We start from the raw sequence: 14,436 nt of genomic DNA on the forward strand, positions 1-14,436 counted from the left end.
AAAAATAAATAATTTTTTTTTTAAAAAGACAGTCTATCTAGGGAAGACTAGTTTTTCCTTCCCCAGGGCTTGCTCTGTAGCTGCCCTCTATCCCATAGCCTATTTCCTTGTGGTTTCCTTTTTTTGCTGTCTTAAAAAAAAAAAAAAAAACCCTGAATACTAGAAGTACTTTGAACTTAGTAGTCAGAACAGGATTGTTTAATTAAAAACTAGAAATAGTACCGTTATAACTGGAATGACTCATCTGGGACTTTTTATTTTAAATATATAATAGACAAGAGGAAGGTTCATAAGCTCAGTGTAGACCAAAGTGCAGAACCAACTGCTCCCTTTTTCCCCTGGCAGATCAGACGAAAATTCATTAAAGATGGCACAGACCAGCGGCCTAATACAAAGAAGCAGATTTCTTCTCTTAATGATTCTATTTCTGCCACATGTGATGACAAGTAAGTTAATATTCTTTGGGGCCTCTACTTAAATAAAGAAAATTTCAGATTATAAAATGATCAAGGGAATTGGGAAAAGAGAAAATCCAAATTGGAAGGATTACACAGATGGTATGGTTCAGAGTAGAGAAGTCAGATAAAATAGTGAAAAATTAAATGGAAAACTGTTTTCATGGTTCTAACAGTAGAAGACTGGGTGAAATATTTTCTTCTCTTCAGAGCCACAAGCCAGAATTTTCCCACATTTTAGTGTATTTCATTACTAATTATATTTGGGCTTCCCGGGTGGCTCAGCTGGTAAGAATCCGCCTGCAAGGCGGGAGACCTGGATTCGATCCCTGGGTTGGGAAGATCCCCTGGAGAAGGGAACAGCTACCCACTCCAGCATTCTGGTCTGGAGAAACCCATGGACTGTATACTCCATGGGGTCGCAAAGAGTAGGACACGATTGAGTGACTTTCACCTTCTTTCACTAATCTTATTTAAAATAAATCTCTGCTGTTTATTTGAGCATACCACTTACATGAAAATCTTTTCTGCATTTGTTCCCCACCCCATCCTGAAAGAAATCTTTTCCTTCCTGATTTAAAAAGTAATAAGCAGTTATTGTAACATAAGTTAGGAAATATAGAAAAGAATAAAGAAAAATAAAATCCCATCATTAAGAGATAACTACTCAATGTTTTGATGTGTATTCTTCCAGGTTTTATATATATGAAAGAAAGAGAGAGAGAGTGTGTGTGTATGTATAAATGGGACAATTCCATACATATTGTTTTCTAACCCAGTGGTTCTCAAACTACACTGCATATTAGAATCACCTGGAGACTTTTTAAACCGCCCCCCTCCCAATGCCCAGGTTACACTAATATTAATTAATCAGAATGTCTAGGGCTGGGAGCTAGGTAGATGATTCCCATGTGCAGCAACATTTGGTAACCATCATTTCAACCTTTTATTTTTTTAAATTATAGTTCATTATCAATTTTTTTCCTTGTAAAATCACATAGATCAATATGGCTGTTTTTAATTGTTGCAGAGCATTTCATTGTACCGATGTAACAGAATTTATTTAGCCAGTTCTCTAATGATAGCCATTTAGATTGTTCACTCTATCTTAATAGTCTCTTCCTGCACTCCCAGGTTCTGTTTTAAGTGTGAATGGTAAAACTGAAAACTATATTCTGGACACTGAGCCTGGCCTCCAAGAATCTCTGAAATGTGCTGTTCAAAACCACATCCGAGATGAAGAACTTCTCTGGTACCGTGAAGATGGGAGAGTGGATTTGAAGTCTGGAAACAAAATCAACTCCAGCTCTGTGTGTGTCTCGGGCATCAGTGAAGATGACCACGGCATCACCTTTACCTGCAAGCTGCAGAGGAATCAGTCGGTGTCCATCTCAGTGGTGCTGAACGTCACTTGTGAGTGAGGGGAAAGAGACGGCTAATCAGTCTGTGTGGTCTGTACTACGCTAAGTAGTAGATGAAACTTCTGCCTAAAGAGGATGTGTGTGTGTATAAATATATTGGCTGCACTGGGTCTTCGTTGCAGTGCATGGGCTCTCTCTAGCTGCAGTGCATGCATTTTAGAGTTTGGGCTCAGTAGCTGCAGGCGCATGCGCTTAGTTTCCCCATGGCATGTGAGATCTTAGTTCCCTAATCAGGAATCAAACCCGAGTCCCCTACATCGGGAGGTGGATTCTCAACTGCTCGACCACCAGGGAAGACTCTAAGAGCATGCGTATTTTAACATTTGCTTGATATTGCCGAACTGCCCTATGTATGACCCCAAAACAACGCGGAAGAATACCTATTCCCCATACTGTCACGAGCCTGAGCATCCTCAAAATCTAAGAATCTGCAGCCTGATTTGAAATTTTACTTTCATATTCTAAATTAAAAATGAGGGTGTTCACCTTTTCACGAAAGCATTAGCTTTTCATGTCTCTTTCCTATGAAATGCCTGTTAATGTACTCTACCCATGTTTCTATTTGGTTATTTGCCTTTTTCTTATTGATTTGTTTAGGGCTTTGTACCGGATTGGCCAAAAGTATCGTTTGGATTTTTTGGTAAGATGTTGGCAAAACATTTTGGCCAATCCAATACATTAAGGAAATGAGCCATTTTTGTTTTGAATTACAAGTATTTCTTCTGTTTATTTTGGGCATTTTAAAATACTTTTTTTGCTATATTGAAATTTTAAATGTTTACATATTTAAAATTACCAATCTTTTCCTTTGTGGTTTCTAGTGTTTGTGTTCTACTTAGAAAAATACCCGTTGGGGATCTTTTAGCATCACTTTAAACTCTCAAAGGTGAAACTCGCTGATGGTTGGGTTACAGGTATTGGTAACCCATTGGTGGAACTATCTAAGGTTGGGTCCTTTGAATACGTTCATGGAGATGAGCATTTAGGTGGTTTGGGTGGAAAACTGGATCTATGTGAGGCAGGCATGGCTGGTGTGGTGAGGGGTGATGTGAGTAAGGGTAATAATATGGCATGGTCTGGTAGGAAAAGCTCTGGACTTGGAACCTGGTAATAAAAAGTCAAAGCTACTTGATCCCATGAGCTCAGCAAACTTTTCTGTGAAAAATTGATGCCATTGCTCCTGAGGTAAAAGGGTGGAGAAAATGACAAGGAATTCAGGTCTGGAATCGGCTGGTATCCTGAAACTTTCAGAATGAATCACTTACATGTTCCTGGGCAAAGGAGCTTTTATTTTCTATGAATATAGGAAATAAACTCTGATTTTTTTTTCACCATGTAGGATCTTAGTTTCCTGGCCAGGGATCAAACCTGTTCCCCCTGTATTGGGAGCGCAGTCTTAACAATCGGACTACCAGGGAAGTCCCAATAAAACGTGATTTTTAATAAGCTATCCCTTGGCAACTTTGTTAGAATCCAAGACTATCAGGGTTACCTTGGAGGTTTTGAAATCCTTATAAAATGACAGATGAGGAAACTGAGGCCTAGAATGAGAGTCCTAATGATCACGTCTGGGGCTGAGAACAGAACACAAAACCCCCAGTCTCCTAATCCAGTGCTCTTCCCATTGTACCTTCTTAATAGAGACACAGTAGAAATGCTGATAATATGATCCAGTGGCTTAAAGAAATGATTTTCAGTTTTCCAACCTGATTCTGTATTTAATATTATCTTTATAATAACCTCTTAAATATCATTGTTGCACATATATAAAAAAATTGGTCAGTGATTCATAGTGACAATAGCTGACATAAATTCATCAATCAATAAATCAAAATGAGGTCATAAAGTGGCAAGAATATCATGTACAATCTTGAGGAAGTATTATGGATTATTGTTCTAAACGGCAGCTGAGAACTAAATGGAAGCTTCATAATACACTATTTGGTGGAGGATGTTCAGAAGCTTCTTTTATATGTTATTGCTGAAAGTATAAATTGAAACCACCTCTTTTGCAATATCCATCAAAATTTAAAGTGCACCTGCCCTAACACCCAGCAGATCTGCTTTGAGATGTTAGTTAACCCTGGAGAAATACATGCACATATGCACAAAAAGACATAGACAAGGATGATTACTGAGGCATTGTTTAGCATTTTAAAAATGAGAATAACCTGATGCCCATCAAAATAAAAAGAGTACAGAGTCAGATATTATACTATAACACTCTAAAAGCAATGGGCTAGAACTCTGTGGTTCAACATGAATATCTCTCAATGTATGCAAGTTATTGAGAGAATGAAGTTTTTTGTGTAAATCCCTCTCACCCTTCTAAACCAATACATTTCCTATGGGTATATCATATGTATTTTTAAAACAATATTTTTTTAAAAAAGATCTGCAAGCATTTACATTGAAACTCAGCACTGGGTATCTCTGGGGAGTCAGGAAGTGACCAGGATGGAGTCAAGGAGGACCTTAACTTTATCTGAAATGTACTAATAATTTTAAAAGGGAACATGATGTAGCGCTGATGTGCTTTAAAATTCATTTAAAATAGTTAAATAAAAAGGAACAACTAATAGGACCTGTCCATAAGTGGAACTGGTATAGCTGGCCATCATGTTCTCTATTCACAGCTTCCTACATATCTGAATACCATATAACATCCTTGTTGGACATGGATACAGAATTCAAGCACATTCCAAAGAGCAACAAAATGTCATTCTTCTGAGAGAGTTATTAATAACACAGCCTACTTAGGGTCTAATTATTCAGCGTGCAGATTATACAAGCTCCTTTTTCCCCACATTCTCTGCCTCTCTCTCTTTCCTACTGCCCACTTTTCGTGCATTTTTTATTGGAGTATAATTGCTTTACAGTGTTATGTTAGTTTCTGCTGTACAGTGAAGTGAATTCTCTATATGTATACTTATATCCCCTCCCTCTTGGGTCTCCCTCCCACCCCATTCTCTATCCCACCCCCCAGGTCATCACAGACCACAGAGTTGAGCTCCCAGTGCTACACGGCAGGTTCCCACTAGTTACCTATTTTACACATGGTAGTGTATATACGTCAATCCTAATCTCCCAGCTCATCCCACCCTCCTCCTCCCATCCTTTGTCCACATACCCCTTCTCCACATCTTCGTCTCTATTCCTGCCCTGAAAAGCTTTTGAACAGCAAAGGAACCCAGAAATGAGAAAAAAAAGATAACACTCAGAATGGGAGTAAATAGTTACAAATGAAGCAACTGACAAAGGATTAGTCTCCAAAATATACAAACAGCTCATGGAGCTCAATATCAACAAAACAAACAAACCAATCAAAAAACAGGGGAAAGACCTAAATAGACATCTCTCTGAAGAAGATATACAAGTGGCCAAGAGGCACATGAAAAAAAAGATGCCCAACATCACTGATTATTAGAGAAAAGCAAGTCAAAACTACAATGGGGTACCACCTTACATAGGTCAGAACGGCCATCATCAAAATATCTTCAATGAACGCTAGAGAGGATGTGGAGAAAAGGGAACCCTCTTGCACAGTTGATGGGAATGTAAATTGATACAGTCACTGTGGAGAACATATGGAGTTTCCTTAAAAAACTGAAAATAGAGCTACCATATGACCCAGCAATCCAACTACTTTTTATGCATTTTATTACTCTTCTGTACCTTGGCCAAAAAATTGCAAGGGGCATGCAAGAGGGGAGGCTCAGCTTGGCCATTTCTCCCTCTAGATGTTGAAAAACACTGGTGGGAGTAAGGGTTGGAATTATTTGGTGAATAAAAATGTGTTTGACATATGGGTCTACAGATGTCCTTATCATGAAGGGAATAAGACGTTGCTTACAGGGAACTCCCTGGTTGGGGAGCTAAGATCCTACATGCCTTGTGGCCAAAAAACCAAAGCATAAAACAGAAGCAATATTGTAACTGATTCAATAAAGACTTACAAAAAAAAAGAAGTCGTTCACACAGAGGGATGAGAGGGGCTCAAGGTCACGCTCACCTTTCATGGATGCCAGAGTTGCCACAACTGGAGTGCCTTCTGAGAGAAGAACATTATTTCTGGAAGATCATCGTGGAAATGCAAATATGCATTGGTAAATCTGTGGTTAGGGCAAGTGTGATCACATACAAGGAAAAAATAGAGGGTGTGAGGAGCCCTCAAACCGCCCCACCTCTTCCAGCACCAGAATAATAATAGTAACTAGCATTGCGGTAAGTTCTTCACAGGCTTCTGTCCTTTCATCTTCACAGCATCTAGTAAGGTGTTATCCCACTTTTTAGATGAGAAAACTAAGCAGTTACTTTACAGTTAAGTAGCTTTCCCTAGGTCACAGTAAGTAATGCAGGTAGAATTGGGGCTCACTGCAGCACCTGCTTTCTTAATATTACACTATTTTATCCCCAAATAGCACAGATTGGTTTTTAATATTAGTTCTCAGCAAAGTCTCAAGGCTTATATGCTTCCATGTGTTACAGATCATCTCCTTGACAGAGATTCATGTTTATATGCATTTGTTTCATTGTTTATCTTCCCCACCACATTAAAAGCTCTTTTAAATTTGAAAATGGATGTATGCAACTTCCCTGGCTGTCCAGTAGTAAAGACTCCATGCTACCAATACAGCAGATGCAGGTTTGATCCCTGGTCAGGGAACTAAGATCCCACATCCTATGTGGTACGGCCAAAACAGAAAAAGAGGATGGATGTATGTTATTTACCATTGTATTCCTGGTTCCTAGCCCAGTGCTTGGCATACGGTAGGTGCTCAATAAATGTTTGTAAAATGAATGAGATAGACAGAAGGAAGATCTTGACTGCTGACAATAATGCTTATCTGCTAATTAAACCTAACTGTTTCAATCTTGCAGTTCCTCCTCTCCTAAGTGGAAATGACTTCCAAACAGCTGAGGAAGGCAGTGATGTGAAGTTGGTTTGCAATGTTAAATCCAACCCCCAGCCTCAAATGATGTGGTATAAAAACAATGGCATCTTGAACTTAGAGAACCATCACCGAATCCAACAGACAAGCGAGTATTTTCAATTGTCGATCACCAAAGTCAAGAAATCCGACAATGGGACTTACAGCTGTATTGCCAATTCATTGATAGAAACAAAGACCAAGGACTTTCACCTTATTGTCAAAGGTAACTCTCTTGTTTATTTCTTTACTGAAATATAGTTGATTTACAATACTATGTTAGTTTCAGGTGTAATGCATGGTGATTTAGTATTTTTATAAATGATACTCCCTTTCACATTATTACACAGAATATTATTATTCTTTATTTATTATATATTCTTTATATATGATATTATACATATAATTAAATATATATTATTTCACGAATATTGCCACAGAACAATGGCTATATTTTCCTGTGTTGTACAATATGTGTGTGTGTGCTTAGTCCTGTTTGACTCTTACGCGACCCCATGGACTGTGGTACACCAGGCTCCTCTGTCCACAGGATTTCCCTGGCAAGAATACTGAAGTGGGTTGCCATTTCCTCCTGCAGGGGATCTTCCCCACCCAGGGAGTCTCTGGCATCTCCTGCACTGGCAGGAGGATTCTTTACCACTGTGCCACCTGGGGAGCCCCTGTTGAACAATATACCTTCCTGTTTACACAGAGTTTGTATCTCACAATCCTCTACCTCTATCCTGCTTCTCCATTCTTCCCTCTCCTCACTGGTATCCACTAGTCTGTTTTCTCTATCTGTGAGTCTGTTTCTGTTTTGTTTTATACATTCATTTATTTTTATTCCACATATAAGAGGTAGCATACAGTATTTATCTGTCAAATGGACAGAGAGCATAATACTCTCTAGGTCCATCCACAAAGGTAACACTCTTTTAAGTAATATCTATCAGAGTACAAAGGGCTTCCCTCGTGGCTCGGATAGTAAAGAACCTGCCTGCAGTGCAGGAGATCCAGGTTCAATCCCTGGGCCGGAAAGATCCCCTGGAGAAGGGAATGGCTACCCACTCCAGTATTCTTGCCTGGAGAACTCCATGGACAGAGGAGCCTGGTACAGTCCATGAGGTCGCAGAGAGTTGGACACAACTGAGAGACTAACACTTTCACAGCACAGTACAAAACTCAGATACTCGGTAAATATTTTTTTGTGTGACAACAAATAATGATGGCCATTATGATTAGTAGCTAGAATTTTCTTTGGAGAATGATCTCCACCCCAGGAATTCTCGTCCTTTCTTTTAGCGGAATTATTCCCATTCCAGATAGAATACTGCTTTTTGAGCAAAGGCTCTTTTCTAGAATCAAGTAGTAGAAGATAGATCTGCTTGGCTTTCTGGAGGAGTATTTCCGTGAATTTTCCTGGGCAACAAGCTTTGTAGGAATTGAATTTTTGAGTTAACAACTTAATGAAAAACAGGAGAGAAGTCATAAACACATAGAGAAAAAAAGATACTAACTAGGTAAGAAAATGGATCTGTAAAATCACTCCTAACTCTGAAATGTTCCCTATAGACCAATCAGAAGAGGGAGAGGGGAAGAATGGTGGGAAACAGGTTCTTTCTCTTGGCTTCATGCTTTCTCTACCCAGGTTTATGACCTCTGCGATAACAAGGAACAAATAAAGTGCCAAGTGTCTTGCAGTCCTCATAGTTCTCCTTCATACAGAAGGAGAAAGGCAAGACACCTGGTGGGGCAGGTGGATAAAATGCTCATGCACACATTTCCTGGTTTGGGGCCAGGATGCTAGAAGCAGTCAAACAAGCTGAGGCTCCTGTATCTTGATAGAACGTGATTCTCTTTGTCACCTGCCTCCCTGTGCCCCCTCACTGTCTTTCTTGCCAGGCCTCAGGAAGTCAAATGAACCCCTGTTGGTCATGTAACCATAGGGATTCTTACTGGGTTACCAATAGAATGGATGGTGAGGAGGAAGGGCTGCCAATTGAATGCCCATCACTGTGATTACTGGTACATTCAGTAATTTGTTCTGTGGAACAGTGACAGTATTCCCAGGGGCTATTTCCTTTAAAAACCAAACCCACAAACTCTTGATTAAAAAGGAATCATAATTGTTCCATGTCACATTAAAAAGGCAGCTTGTGCAGCAAGCAGGAGGCCAGCTTGGCAAATTAGCTTTCAGGTGGGCAGTATCCTGTTTTGGGTGGAGCACTTCCAAACCAACTGGCTTTTCTGATTTCTTGCTGCTTTATGACTTCCCCGGCTGTCGGGTGCCCAAGGAGCAGAAGCGCTCTGCTGATGGTGCCCAGGCAAAACGCCAGGTTTGCCATGAGCTCTTCTAGCTTCATGGCTCAGTGGGGGTAGTTTCTAAATGAGGCCGTGCAAAGTGGGAAATGACATCACGGATCTTTTCTTGAGCACAGGACTTTAGCCACATGTTGAGATTATTTTACCATAATGAATATGCGCGGGGTCGGGGAGGGGGAGAATACCAGATCTGGTTATAAATAAGAGAGTGAAGGGAAGAGATGCAGTTACATTTGCCAGACTCACTTTCAACAGAAACTTGGAATCCAGAGTGAGCCAGTGGGTCAGGCAGTTTGTTTCAGGTTTGCGTATGGAGTAAAAGCTGTTATGTGTGGCTTCATGTTATTCAGCTTGGTAAAAACATTCCGATCAGTGGCTGATTTCTGAGTTTTTTCCCCAATTGTCCCGCTTTGCCTCCCCTTCATTTTGACATCTTTCATTGGCACTCACTACAAGTACAAGGTATCCCCCATAAGAGGTCTTTTGGTGTATCCCAGGGATGGCTGTTACAGAGTCAGGGCTTTCAAGGAGTCCAGCTGAACAGAGCTTCTCCAGAGGGTTAATGCTACCCATACCTTCATAAGGATAATTATTAGCAACAACCAAAAGGGAGCAAGGGTAAAAGATGCTTAATCTACTCTCTAAAATTATCCGGAACCAGAACTAGACACATAATAGAGAAGAAAACGATTAAAAGGTAAATAGTAGGACTTCCCTGGTTGTCCAATGGTTAAGACTCCATGCTTCCTCTGAAGGGGGCATGGGTTGGATACCTGGTTGGGGAATTGCGATCCCATGGCCATGTGGATCCATGTGGCCAAAAAATAAAATTAAATCAATCAGTAAATAAACTGGGCAAAGACATTTTAAAAATACTATTAAAAAATTAATAGTGTGTCATACAATTATGAAGGGATAAACCCCATTTCATAACCTTGAGGCATATAGGGCTTGGACTTTGAAATGAATCTAAAATCTCTTCTTCCCCTTGTCTCTTTCTTTTATCCCTCATGTATTGTACTATCTCTTGACTCTTTGTCCTTTACAAATACTATCTCAATCTGTAGTTTTTGTTTCTTTAATGTCTGTCTCTCCTACTAGAATATGAGATCCTCAGAGACCAGATCCTTCCATGCTTGTTCTATTTTTTGCAGGGCTAAGAACAGCACCTCACACACAGTCGTCATTTACCAAAAATCTGTTGATGGCACCCACTGCACAAACTCAATTATACAGTAGATAGCACACTCTTTATTTCCTATAAATTCCAAAAATTTTATCATAGCCATGATTGGAGCCCTTCTCCCTCCTACAGTGGGCATCAGAATCCAGGAGCTTAGACAGAGTCATTTAAATAGCTTTGCTGACTTGAAGCATTCTTGTGTTTGTAAGTTTCATCTCATGTCATACCAACTACATTAAAATGAAGTAATACCTATACTTTTTTGCTCTAAAAATTTGAAAGGGCATTTGAAACTTACATACATTTTGAATTTTATTATAAATAAGTTATTAATTTGGCTCTTGTGGTTTAAACATTATTATTATTTAACAGTTGGGTTATAGTTGAAGCAAAGTTACATTTTATAAGTGCTTAAACATTTATTAAAGGCTTCCCAGGTGGTGCAGTGGTAAAGAATCGACCTGCTAGTGCAGGAGGTGCAAGAGATGTGGGTTCAATCCCTGGATGTATTCTTGCCTGGAAAATCCCATGGACAGAGGAGACTGGTGGGTTAGAGTCCGTGGAATCACAAAGAGTAGAACATGACTGAGCGACTGAGCAACTGAGCACATACACCACACACATAGCACACAAATGTTTATTAGTTCTGATTAATTTTGCCACTTTATTTTCATACTTAGGAGCCAATACTTTTCTTTTTCAGGTCTCAAATATTTCATCAGCTCTTGGAAAGTGTACAAGCACAGGCACTGTACTATAATACAGAAGAGCTCTGAGTTTACCAGATGTTCAGAAAACAAAATAGGGAGTGGGCTTTCACTTGTAGGCAGCTGGTGCCCTAGTTCTAGTTAAAAGTAGACTCTCTGTTCTTCCATATCATGTAATGTGTGTGAGTGCATGCCTACTCAGTCGTGTCTGACTCTTTGCGACCCCATGGACTGTTAGCCCGTCAGGCTCCTCTGTCCATGGGATTCTCCAGGCAAAAATACTGGAGTGAGTGGCCATTTCCTACTCCAGGGGACCTTCCTGACCCAGGGATTGAACCTACATCTCTTGCATCTCCTGCATTGGCAGATGGATTCTTTACTACTGCGCCACCCAGGAAGCCCTAGAGAGAGAGATGAAATTCTTTGCCAAGGTTGGGAAGGCTGATGCTCAAGAGTTCTTCTTCCCTAGGGGCACCGTGCAGCTACCCTGTACATCTTGTGTCCTGCTTGGGGCACCATCACAGCACAGCTACCAGGGTCTTGCTGCTCCAGGAACCCACAGACTTCTCTCTCCATAGTCCAACAGTTTCCTTAGCTTTCCTCTTCTTGCTCTTAAAACCTCCTCTCTCTCTTTCTCCCTTAAAGAATCCTCACAATATCATTCGGGTTTTGCAAAAGACAGGAAAAAGGGTTGATTTCAGCCTACTTCTGCTTTCTGCATGGCTAAAGTTATGGATCATGCACAAAAAGATCTGACTTTGGGGGAGGTACTCATATTAATAATATGAATAATATAGATAATAAATTATATCCTTCCAAAAAGAAATGGATTCAAAACCTGTCTCTGCTGGTTACTAATTCTGTGACCTTGGACAAGCGTTCTAACCTCTCAAAGCCCCTGGTTCCTCACCTGTAAAAAAAAGATGATAATACATTTGGGAATTGTTTGGAAATTTAATTAAGAAGATGCAAAATGTTAAGTGCAAAGCACCATGGCTGGGACATACTTGGAGTACATAAATTAGAAGCATATAAATGTTACTTTCTTATTTCCTGTCTTTGCATTTCCAACAGATAAAGGCTCAACTGTACCAATAGAACCCATTATTGCTGCATGTGTTGTGGTCTTTCTGACCTTGGTCTTTGGAGTGATTGCCAGAAGAAAAAGAATAATGAAGGTATCTGACTATTTAAGCTACGTGCATGCGTGCTAAGTTGCTTCACTCATGTCCAGCTCTTTGCAACCCCATGAACTGTAGCCCATCAGGCTCTTATGTCTATGGGATTCTCCAGGCAAGAATATTGGAGTGGGTTGCCATGCTCTTCTCCAGGGTAATCTTCCCATAAAGTCATCTAAATAAAGGCAGAGAACTGGTGATATAAATGACTACAGAGTCAGGAACCATACTGGAACAATCTGGTCTCTCCTCCATGAGATCTCAATTGGAAGTGGCTCAAGGGAATAAAAGCTGTACCTATATTATGAGTACAACTTTACAAAGGATAGAAGTGCATGTGGACCAGACCTGAATGAAAATAGTTGCAATGTTAGAAGTAGGGACTTATTTTTCGCCATTTTAAATTTCTCTTGATTGTTGTTATGGTGCCTTTGGTACAAGAAATAGATATAGAGGCATATCAGCTCTGGATTCAGAGATCTGTGTGAAAAAGATGGCACTTGCTGCTCACCTCTTGGGCACAGCCCAGGCCCTGGCTGCAGTGCACTGGAGTTTGAATTGCTGAATGGTTAACCTTGTTGGTTAGAGTGATGCAGAGTACGTGATGCAGAGTGCGTAGGTTAAAGCTATGCCTTTGACTCTACCAGTCAATCCAGTCCCAAAGGAAGGCAAAGGTGGCAGAAGTCTCTAAAAGGCCAGTGTGGGATTACATTTTCTTAGGTTAAATAAAAATCATAAATGTGGCCAAAGAAATAAGACCTAGACCTGTGCAGAGGTGGCTGGGAAAACAGCCACCTCTGCATTGGTGTGTATTTTTCTAGATAGAAGATTAACAGACATTTGGGTTTCCTGTCCCTTGAGCCACCTCGAGGCATTCAAAATGTTTATCCATCAGCCTTAGCACAGCAGCAAATTCATTGTCCCTCATTGTGTTTGCTTTCAGCTCTGCAGAAAGGATCAAGGCCCTCAGTGCAGAACAGCTCTGTAAGTACTCCGGGCGGGGGTCAATGATTTTCCATAAGCAGATGGATAGCAGTCAGTAATGTGCACCATAAAACCCATCGCGGGCAAACTCCTCCAGAGACAGGAGGTGCTAGAAGGTGAAGCGGTCCGGGGGAGAATGGAGGGTGGAGGAGAATCTGCCTTCACTCGAGAGGAAGACGGGTGAGGCGAGGTTGGAAGGTTGCTTAGAATGGAGAACACCTTTGATCTTTCTGTTTGTTTGTTTTTCGTTTTGCTTTTTTAATTTTATTATTGGACTATAATTGCTTTACAATGTTGTATTAGTTTCTGCTGTACAATAAAGTGAATCAGCTATCTGTATACGTATATCCCCTTCCTCCTGAGCCTCCCCACTTTTGGTCTCAAGCCTACTCTCTCTTTAAGCAGTTTCAGGCTATGCATGTCCAACTGCCTTTTATTGCCATGCAGTGTAAGCGTCCTAGAGAGTTTAGCCTGGGGGAAGCCACTTCTGCCTTCTCCTTCACAAGCAGGTCAGAAGCCACATTCCTCATCCAAAATACTGCCTTCTTTTTGGAGCTTCCTTTAGTCTGTTAGCTCCAGCATACCTGAGTTAAGCGGTGGGTAGAAAGAATGGAGGCATTCTTTCCAAGAGTATGAATTTTCAAATTTTTAAAAAATCACTAAGATAATAAAGTTTCTAGAATTTTAGCAGTAATACTAGATGCCAAAATACAAGGAACTATATCAAAGTTTTGAGCAAATATAAATTAGAAATCTAGCATTCTATTCATCAGAAGTATGATTTTGTTTTTATTTTTTTTCTTTAATGCTATGATCATCCTTATGATTAATTTCTTGATTCATTTCAGATGAGGAAACTGAGATGCCATCTATTACAGCAAGAGTTTTGCATCAGGACCTCCTTGATTTATGCAGTCCCATCTGTATTTATTGATATTATTAAATTCACTCCTGTCTAATTGTCAGAGGTTTTGAAGAAGTGTTTCAGTAATCACTTAGCAGTAGTTGTTATGACTAATTTGATATACGTGCGGAACACTTTCAGGAAGAAAGCTGTTAAGATTGAAAAGTAAGATTTTTTTAAAGTCTTCTCTTTGAAGGATATGTTAATTAATTGAAATTTGTCCTGAAAAGGTTGGCAGCCATTTACATTTATTGTGTATTTTTCTAGGTAGGAAATTAATAGACATTTGGGTTTCATGAATCAGTACGCTACCAAAAAAATACAGGAGTTGGACACAACATAGAGGGATCA

At 40.0% G+C, this 14,436-nt stretch overlaps 1 protein-coding gene across 3 annotated transcripts in view; it reads left to right on the forward strand.

Annotated features, from left to right (window-relative positions):
- TMIGD1 (transmembrane and immunoglobulin domain containing 1) overlaps positions 1-14,146 on the forward strand; it is a 67,122-nt gene extending 52,976 nt beyond the window's left edge. For all 3 annotated transcript variants that reach the window (XM_044939471.1, XM_006059518.4, XM_044939470.2), the window contains exons 2-7: positions 346-446; positions 1,590-1,868; positions 6,758-7,033; positions 12,094-12,197; positions 13,141-13,181; positions 14,030-14,146. In XM_044939471.1, coding sequence (XP_044795406.1) covers positions 346-446; positions 1,590-1,868; positions 6,758-7,033; positions 12,094-12,197; positions 13,141-13,181; positions 14,030-14,033 — 805 coding nt within the window. In that variant the 3' untranslated portion in view covers positions 14,034-14,146. The remainder of the gene's footprint in view (positions 1-345; positions 447-1,589; positions 1,869-6,757; positions 7,034-12,093; positions 12,198-13,140; positions 13,182-14,029) is intronic.
- The last annotated feature ends 290 nt before the right edge of the window (positions 14,147-14,436 follow it).

Source organism: Bubalus bubalis, chromosome 3 (genome assembly GCF_019923935.1).
Source record: "Bubalus bubalis isolate 160015118507 breed Murrah chromosome 3, NDDB_SH_1, whole genome shotgun sequence".
Taxonomy (NCBI): domain Eukaryota; kingdom Metazoa; phylum Chordata; class Mammalia; order Artiodactyla; family Bovidae; genus Bubalus; species Bubalus bubalis.